Source organism: Halyomorpha halys, unplaced genomic scaffold (genome assembly GCF_000696795.3).
Source record: "Halyomorpha halys isolate HHAL.00 unplaced genomic scaffold, Hhal_1.1 Scaffold423.1, whole genome shotgun sequence".
NCBI lineage: Eukaryota > Metazoa > Arthropoda > Insecta > Hemiptera > Pentatomidae > Halyomorpha > Halyomorpha halys.
This window is the reverse complement of record NW_027105827.1, coordinates 669,795-680,350: the sequence shown is the minus strand read 5'-3', so window position 1 is coordinate 680,350 and position 10,556 is coordinate 669,795. Positions and strand designations below refer to the sequence as shown.

Below are 10,556 nucleotides of genomic sequence, written 5' to 3'. Positions count from 1 at the left end.
TTTCATTTCATTTCATTTCATTTCATTTCAATGGGTACACCCAAGATTTTCAAGTGTATATGAAACGTACAACATATTTACTTATTGTATTATTTTGTACAGTTGTAAATTACATTAAATAAATAAATAAATAAAAAGATTATTAAACGATAACAAATCAATTTAAAAACAGAAATTATAAATGAATTTACATGAAAATATTTTTACTAAAATTAGTCATTGTTCTGAAATTTATTTTTTAACTATATTCTTATGAAATAATCTGAAATTTTCGTTTGTTTGAAACTTGAAATTACCTTTTTTCAAGTCCTCTGAACGAATATGCTTCAGGAAAACCGTTTTATTGAATATATGTATAACATACATAAAATAAAGTATACTTTATTTTATGGGCTGGTTCAGATTTTTTGTTAAGTTTTTTAACCTATTTATTCGTGTTTTAAATTACTTATTCACTTCTTTAAACTCATTTATATGTTTTGAAAATAAGCTACGTATTTTTTTAAAACTTATTTATATATATAATCTTCTACTGCTGTGACTATTTTATTTCTACAAAGATAATTGTTAATAATTTCTTTTAATTGCATTTAATTGGTGTAATGGATCAAACGTTTGTTATGAATCACTGGAGAGGAGAGGTATAAGGGACTGGAATAGGGAACAGCTTACAGCATGTTATATTTATAAGTAAATTGTAACATGGCTTTGTGCGAGACGAAGAAGAAGGGAGAGGAAAACAAATACATATATAAGAAAAAATAAAATAAAATTGTCAAGAAAGAAAACAAAATGTTAGAAATATATAATCCTTATTGGAATATCGAAAATTCACCGTATGCTATAATATAAAAGGAAGATGGACCGTTTGTGGTCAAATGAAAACTCAAATAATTTAATCACTATTTGACTGCACCTTGATCATGTTCCTTTTCTATATTATACTTGGTTTGTAAGTGATAATTGTTTGAAAAAGGAAAATGTTAACATATGAGTATATATGTCCATTCATGTACGCTGTGTTATAGCAACCCAATGTATTTGGCCAGCACTGCCAAATAAAGCATTTCTCTCTAATACTAAAAGTATACAACTATAACATATATAGATAGTCTATAGATATATAGACAATTTTTCTATTTTTTTTTTTTAAAGATTGAAACGACATATAAAAATATATGAAAAATAAAGATTTATCGTTATTTGGAAAAAAATACTTTTTGAAAAAAATGAATTTAACGGAAACAGTTCTATTAGAGTTCATATTTGAGCATAATTACTCTACTTTAAACAATGTTCTATTTTCTAATACGTTTTTTAGTACTGTAGGAAGTTTTAAAGATGTGTGACTTTTTTGAAACAGCAAACATTTTTTATTCCTCCAACTATAGTTCATAGTCATTTTTACTTGTAACTACATGTAGTTTTCATTAAATTAATAAAAAATTTGGTTAAAATAACTTCTTTTTTTCTCCGGACTCTTGGACTGTTAGTGAGTAATTAACAACTGGGCCCTGTATCATAATAAAGTACAAAATAATACTATTAGTCTTGTCGATTTAACTTAATACAATTACAATGGCTTGTACAACAGTAACTTGTACTTTAGTACTTTTAAACTCCTGTAATATCACCAATGTTCCTCCCTATTATGAAAAAAAGTTAGTATTAGAGTAATTAGCACGTTGTTTCTACACTTGTATTTTGAATCAATACTATTAGCTTTCATTATGAAACAGGGCCCAGGAGACTCGCGTTTCTATGATTGAACCGTGGCTGTAGAATAGATAGATACTGTTTTGAAGGAAACCTACTTGAAGAACTGTCTCCTGTAGGATGGCACACTTGTCCGGTTTGACAGAGAGGCTGCTCATGTCTGTGAAGGAGGCGGAGATAAGCTCAGCAAGCTCCTCGATGTAGATGTTCTCCTGCTCCCGTCTTCGCTTTTCATTAAGGCACTTGTTACTGTGAACAACATAAAAACAAAAAAAAAAATTAGTATAAAGTAAATAAAATAAAATATCAAATCTTACTTTATTAATGACATACAGGGTGTTTCAGTAAACATAAATGTTTTGTATTGGAAGAAGATAGTTGACCCTATAAAGTAGATCGTAGGAAGATAGGATCAATAAAGGTATCAAAATCGTAAAATAAAACTATTTATTGTTAACCAACGTTTCGCCCCACTTAGCAAGACTTCGTCAGAGCATAGAGATTGAAACGGACATTATTATATTTCTTTTATATATTTTATAAACAAAAAAAAAATATTAGATTAATTTTTATTAATATATTCTTGTTTGAGAGTGGTTTAGTTTATTTAAAAACAAATTTGATCCTTTTTTTTCTCAACTTTGATCCTTTTTTCTCAAATTTGATCCTTTTTTTTTAAAGAATAAAGTTGAGAAAAAAGGATCAAATTTGTTTTTAAATAAAAAAAAAAAATATATTTATTTTATTTTCGTATTTTCTCTGTATATTTATTTTAATGTTTTGTCAATTCTTATAGTGTTTGTACCTTGTTTATTATTTAGCACTGACGAAGCCCTGTCAAGTAGTTGTGGTTAACAATAGTTTTATTTAACTATTTTGATACCTTTACTGACCGCCCTATCTTCCTGCAACATAAATGTTTTGATTTTCGGTTGGTCTTAACATTGGCATACGGTGGTTTTTTTGTCAAATTGTTTTTGTTATCCTTTCAAAATTTTCCTGCTTTCAGATGTAGATGGTCCATATACATTATCTACTGTAGACATTGTTAACTTAAAATCACGTTTCCTATATAAATTTCACATTATTATGCATCTTTATATGTTTATTTATGTAACTATCAACCTAGAGGTACAGTACAACCCCTGTTAACCTGGGTAATGCTGGATGCGGCGGTTTACGGATAATGGAATTACAACATTTTATTGATAGTGACAAACTGTGCAGAAAATCATTTTTATTAATAAACTATAATATATAAAAATACAAAAGAATGAATGTGGGGATGTTTTTTTCATAAGTATTGAATTTTCATTTAGAAAAAAAATCTTAAATTTAATGTAATTTTAGTTTATTCTTTATGAAACATTTCTATTCTAATTTCAGTTCTCATTGCCAGTAGCAAGATAATTCTGCAATAACGCAGAATAGTATTTATTTTATACATATCGTACTCCTGTTCAAAATAGTTTAGTAGAAGTTCCGTTACCTCCAATGCCTGATTGAGTTTAATTTTTTGTATCCAAAATAATATTCATTTTTTAAAAATAAATGGTGAAAAAAAAATATTGGCCCCTCGCAACCCCAATTGATAGGGTCAAGGATAACAGGGATCCTACCGTACAATTTTATTTGTAAGGAAATATCTAATTAAACAGCTCTTCAGTAATAAAGAGAAAATTTAATATAGTATCACCTTCCAGGTTTAGAACTGTATTTACTTTTCCTAGAGGTTAAGATAAAGATTAATTCTGAGGAAAGTTACCTGCTTTTGCATGAGAAATAATTTTAATTTAAATTTTCAAACTTTTAGATGTAACTAATAAAGAGAACTCATTAATAGAAGCAAAGGATTATGGAGCACTTGATAAGATGGATCAAATAATCTTGAATGAAATAAAATAATTACATTAAATGAAGAAAACGAATAATTTAAAAATATAATAAAACTTTTTAATTATATTAAACTATTGGAATGCTAATTTATATAAACTTGAGGCCAGTTGCGAGTCAAGGGTTAAGCTTTTAGAGAAGGGTCTCCAACTGGCGGCCTGCCAATGCTTTTTGAAAAAATACTTTCAAAAATCTCAAGAAAAGTAATTCACAAATCATCCAAACATAGATTTTTTAAAAGTAAACAGAATAAATAGCATAACTTAACATTTTTTTACTGTTACATGCAACTTACAGGGTTTTTGTCTTAGTAAGTTAAAACTACTATTAATTTTAATAAAGTGGACATGATGTGTAGTTTTATTTAAAATTCAACTGATCAGCCTACAAGAAGTTTTGTTTATTTTGAAAGTCCCTTTTCTACCTTATTGCAAAAAAATCCTTCAAGCAAAATTAAAATTTGATTGGCTTTGGCAGAAGGTTTGAGAAACTCAAAGTCAGAATGATATAAGTAAATTATTTTGTTAATATCTTTATTGATATTTCAAACTGTACATAATAATACATTTAGTAAATTTGCTGTAAGTTTATAATGGAGTGATAAAGGCGTGTTGAGAAACTACCCTAATTGGTAACACTCTAAATAAATTCAAAATTCAATTTGGAAAACAACTAGAATATTATTTGTCTAATTTTTTTTTTTTTTTTTTTACAATTTATTATTAGAAATACTTTTTAATTTTTGTATTTTACCCTATCACTAAAGCCCTTATTCGATGACTGTTATATTGTTCTAAAAGGGGTTTTAGAATAACTAAAGAATATCATTATTACTATATCCAGTTCTCATTTATAAAGATTTTTTTCAACTAATCAAAATTCTATATCTAAAAATTATTCAATTTATTTCAAAAATTATATTTCACTCAGTGAAATAAAAATAACATTCATAATTCAGAATCATATTCATTTTAATAGTAATAATTTTTTCTTTTTAGTGTAACCTAGCATGAATAGATTAAAAGATAGCTGTCAGCAAAAATAAAGAAAAATAAATATTTTATACATATTAATAATTTTGAAAAAAAAAAAAATTGAAACTGTGAGATTAATTTAACGGACAAAATTTAGGGAAGAGATACGGAAGGCAGTGGGCAACAAGCATTAGGTTGAATATTCAAGGGATGTTCCCGGCCGACACGGAAAGAACATTACCCCCGTAGGACCACTACAAGCTAGGTCCCTATAAATATAATTCCACGACCAGGCTATCGTTTTAGTATAACACCGAATAAATGAGCTACCGTATAAAAGCTTAAATGGAAATAATAGAATTAAAAAAATGTATATCTGTTCCTTTAGTTTTTTTTAAAAATAAATAAATAAAATTATAAACCTATTCTCAATACATACGTTGAGGTACAGTAGTAGGCATAAAATCCAGCCCATAGAACATACATCTGAAATTAATTTTAAAAATTAGTTTCTGTCACGCTTAACACGAAAATGTATTTATGGCGGTTCTAAAACTGTTATTAATTAGCTAATTTATTTAATGAAGTAACGAATTAGGTATTTTTTCGCCTATAAATCCTAAATGGTGAGCCTTAATGAAAATATAATAAAACAAATCAAAGAACATTATATTATGCGACAAATTAGTATCATAACGAAATAACTCGGCCAAGCAATATGGTCGTAAACTAGTACTGAGGTTGTTCCTTGGGCTCCAATAGTTAGTCTGCAAAGTCCAAATACAACCAGACCAGAGTTACGGCCATACCATTTCCTTCTTTTAGCATGTTAAACGAATATAACATTTAACATTTTTGAGTCTGTTAATAGTTTGGTAAATGGAGAACGACGTAAGGCATGTGTTTTGGACTTTTTAAACCCTATATGGATAAAGTAATGGAAAAAATATATAGGAGAGCAAAAAAGAAACAAGTGAGGTCGAGAAAGGTGATGTGACGATACTTTTGGAGATTTTATCATGTCTTAAAGGTTACAAAATAAGTTGCCAAGAAAATCCGCTAGGAGCTCCCCTGCATTTAACATATAACGTGGACTTGAACTGCTCACAATCCTATACTATTTAGCATGTTAAACCTTTTACATTTAACACATCATGAATACCCCTATTATGGTACTCATTCAACGGATATTTTAATGTTCTTTAATTTATTTATTCATATTGGAAGAAGATAGTTGACCGTGTGAAGGAGTTTGGAGGAAGAAAGGTGGCGGTCAATAAATCGGGCATACTGTACTGTGGAAACTTTTATTGACCGCCACCCGGACTATCTTCCTCCAATTTAATTTTTTTATAATAATCCACCGTTTAGGATAGGGACCTATAAAAAGACCCATAATTTTTAATTCGTTACTTTATCGAACTAATCAACTTCTTAATAACCGTTTTAGGAAGGCAGAAATGCGTTTCTCTTGGCAAGTTTGGATTCGTATACAGCACTATACCTCAGTTTTGGAGCAATATTTGAAAACAAAATTTAATTTTTTGGTTTGACTAAGAATTTTAGAACTGTCAGAAATGTGTTTTCGCGTTGTGTGATGGAAACTAATTTTTAAAATTATTTACAGATTCGTATTGCAGATACAACGTCGTTATTAAAAAATAGCAATTTATTCCTAAACTTTCGTAAGTAGTGGAATGTTGGCAGAGAGTAAGTTTAAACAAATATATAAATAAATGAAGGAGCATGTAAATATTTTGTGGTATTGTTCACACTTGTTAGTAATACAATAATCAATTCAGAGCAGAGTCAAATTTTTGTTAACGAATTATAGCATAAATTTTCACAGGATTTACGACTTGACTGAAAATGACAGTTTCCACTACGACAGCTCACGAGAGAAAGACTGAACTCACAAAGTCACTAAAATTTATGGCACCATTTGACAGCTGAAAGATTTGAGCAGTGAGGGGAGTAGGTACTACCAAATGGTTTCTAAAGGCGTAGGTGGCCCAGCTAGAGGGGCCTGTTGGAAAGGCAAAATTATAATAAGCACGTGGATGCTTCTATCGAATAAAGCCAACTACGATAATCAGCCCAAATTATTGTGCAATGTTTAATTATTTGTTATATTAGTAAATAACAAACAATAAAAAAAAATGTTTAGCCTTAAAAAAATTAAAATTGGTATGGTAACATCGAGTTCTGAGGATGACACGTGACTATTCTAAACTATCTGGTGTATCCACACACGCGAAAATATTGTTTTAAAGGTTATAATAAAACACAATGTTGATATATTTTTTATTCATTATTAGAAATTTTCATTCAATATCAATCTAGACCAAAATAAGTCGAAATTATAAATATATTTTTTAAAATTGATTTGAAATTAATATTGTATTAATGTTGTTGATTTTGAGAATTGAAAACCGTCGTATGATAAACAAAAACAGGAAAGGTTTGTAAAGGAGCAAAGTTTTCCACAGTCACATTTTCGAAAATTTCGTTAAAGAAAGATTAATATTAACAATTGAAACTGATATTTTGCTTCTTGGTCGCAGATAGAATTTGAAAAACTTTATGATAACAGTTTATAATTCGAAATTACAGTTGGAAACGCTTAAGAGAAGCAATCGACCAATACAATTTTGGGAGATATTTCATAGAGAATAACAAGAAGAGAAATAAAAATACCAGAAAACAGTATTATTTTTCAACTTAACACCAACTAATCCGAAGCATACTTCTCTTTCCCTCCCAGCTCTTTCGCGCCTTTCACTGGTGAGCCACACTAAATTTTTAACGAGCAAAGCTATCCCATACGAAGCCAAGCAACTCATTTCTACGATATCTTTACTGATTTGGATCCAATTAAAACTATTGTTTATTTTATTTATTTATAATTTTTATTTTTGCTTTAGCTTATGAGAGAATTTGGCTATGATTCAAAAAAGATTCCAAAATATCCTAGGAGATGTTTAGTTTTTGTAATATTCTAAAATGTAATAAAAAGTTAACGAGTGCCTATTAGAACCTCGTTAACAAAATACTTTTGAAAACACGAATTGGAAGCTCATTACGCTGCATCTGAGCTAATATTCAGCTGATTTATTTTTTTTTATTTTTACTTTGACTTATTTCATTTTTAAGTGAATGAAATGTACATGTTTTTGAACGAGATGTAAAAAAAGTTTTCTTTTCTTCCTAATTTGTTTGAAAACAGAGTTATTTAGTACACATGCAACTGGGTACAAAGCGCAACGATACAAAACAAATATAGAAGAAGCAGTTAAATCGCTAGACCCATTCAATAGATAATATTTAATTTTCCTTAACTCTAAAACGATTTATATTTTTCCTATGTCCTCATTAATGACCGAGATACGCGCCTGTAAAACGAAGAATTCCGAGGATCATCAGAATTACTTTTGATTTTAGTGCCAACTCTCAAAAAAATTGATCTAGTAGTATTTTTTAAATTATTTCATTTTAGATTGTACGTATCTTTAACGTCAAAAGGTCATATTTTTATTCATTCATCTATTACTAAGTTTCATTATTGAAAATATGATAACATAAGACATCTGCGATTAATTTTTTCGTACATTATAATCCTTCCATATAATAAATAATTATATACCCAAAGTTCTGAACAGTCGGCAATAAAACAAGATATAGGAATTTAATTATATTTCTAAAATAATTGTAAGAGATTACGCAATGGGTGCAATTAGGCAGCCTGACGTAGAGCCTTTTTACATTGTAAAATGTGGAAATGGTTTTGGAATTTAAAATTCTCTTACTCCCTACGGTCTACTTCACTTATATGAAAAAAATAAAATAAAAATAAAAATAAAGGTTGAATAGTAATTTTCCATATTATATTTTTGATCTTATTAAAACTTCCGGACTAAAAAGACTTAATTTACACATTACATGGAAGAAGTTTTTAAAAATTGAGGTTCATTTAGATTATAATATCAGAATGTAAGAAATAGTAACGTTTTATTAAATAAACTACAATTAAAGAATATCTAAGAAGTTATAAGTGACTATTTATAATGATAATTCGTATTCTAGAGGGTTTCAAAGGATGGTAAAAAAAAATCTCATTCTTTTTAAAAAAAAAAAAAAAATTGTTAGCCACACTTTACTCCAACTGCCTTTTAGTTTTTGTATAGTTTTTTTTTATCTTTAAACTCATTCAGTAGAATCAGCAATATTTTTATCATATTCTACACACAATAGGAAAAAAATAGATTACTACATGTTATAAGAATAAAGACAGAAACAGGTGATGTAAAAAATTGATAACATTATATGAGATGTATTTTTTTCTCGACTCACAAGAATTATAAATAATTAATCCCATTATAAAATAGAAACTAAAAAGATTCATTATGAGCCTAAAGAAATGATTTCGGCGGGAGAACCGAATATGGTTAGAGGCACGGCGGGAAACAGCTGTAGATGTGACGTCAGATTAAGCACAGGTGGGGAGAGAGAAAGTCGGCTGCGAAGGTTAGCGGTGAACTGGGCCAATGCCACTCTATACTCTACGCTCTGTCTCCATCTATTACTTATACAGCCCAACTTTATATATATATATACACACACACACAATTACTACCCACATACATAGATATCCATATCGATAACAACTTCAATACACTGTACATCTTCGAGGATGTAATTATTTTATGCAATAAAATTCACTAACTCTTCTCTTGTATCTCGGAGGATATTACAAAACAATACAACAAACTTTCATAATAATATCAAATTCAAACAAGAGTGAGTGAGAGAGAGAGAGAGAGAGAGAGAGAGAGAGAGAGAGAGAGAGAGAGAGAGAGAGAGAGAAATAGAGAACCATAGCCACAGGATTTTGAAAATGATACGAAGAACAGGTCACCTTAATGATTTTGAGCAATGATTTGCAAAGTGGAAGATCGGTCTCAGCATTCAAAAATGCACTTTAAAAGTCTTTACTCTTAGACGTCCAATAGACCCAGCGGAACCGATTTTAACAGAGAAAAATTGCAAGGTAGTCCTGCCTATGAGGCTGTACGAGGCCTTGGAACGTCGTCTGAACTGGAATCACCGTATCAATATCGAACCAAACCTACTCAAAGTTCTATATCCTCTCGTCAATAAAAAACCTACGCTAAAACTAGATAGAACCAGTTTCGTCTTCAATATTACGGCCATTACTGATTCACGGTAAAATTTTTAAAATAATTGAAGCGAAGGATGTACAATGCCAAGGTAAAGCCAGCATACTTATACAGCTCCGTCACTGGAACCCTGGAAACCAGAATCGAGAGGTTTGGACGGGAAATCCTTCTTATACATACAGCAGCGATCTGGGAACAGAGCCTTAACACGTGGACAAGAACTAACAATGAACCGCTTTCAGAGATTGGTCAGTCAATACCTATTCATACTATTGATATGAAGGCAAGGAGATAAAGATGGGCGGGAGCAACCATCAGGATGCCGCTACACAACAACGAATGCCAGTATGTTCACAAGATAACACACGGGAGGCCAAAAACCAGATGGATAGGCAGAATCGGCAAAGATGCGAAGGAGATGCATGCAGCAAAGACTGCACAGCCAACCGAAAAAAAAAAATTGACGGTTGTGAACTATGGGGAGTAGCATCCTCTACGAAACGAAAACAAATGCCCAGGATATTAAAGGAAATTCTCTAATAAACTCAATATTTATCTATTTTTATTATTATAATTATTATTTACTACTTATTTTGCAAATTATGTTTTCATTATATAAGTCAGTTATTTATTTTATTAATTCTAAAATACTAGTTGTTTTATTTGTATTTTTTCCCTTTATTTCATTTTCCAATTACACAACTATTATTATTTTTATTTATTTTTAATAATTTAATGTTTATCACTATTTGTAAAAATATAACCATTCTTCACCATTGTCATTTGTTAAAAGTAA

At 29.5% G+C, this 10,556-nt stretch overlaps 1 protein-coding gene across 1 annotated transcript in view; it reads right to left on the bottom strand.

Annotated features, from left to right (window-relative positions):
• The window catches only part of tai (taiman), a 120,101-nt gene that overhangs the window by 38,074 nt on the left and 71,471 nt on the right, over nt 1–10,556 (bottom strand). The window contains exon 3 of the mRNA XM_067053540.1: nt 1,815–1,965. Coding sequence (XP_066909641.1) covers nt 1,815–1,965 — 151 coding nt within the window. The remainder of the gene's footprint in view (nt 1–1,814; nt 1,966–10,556) is intronic.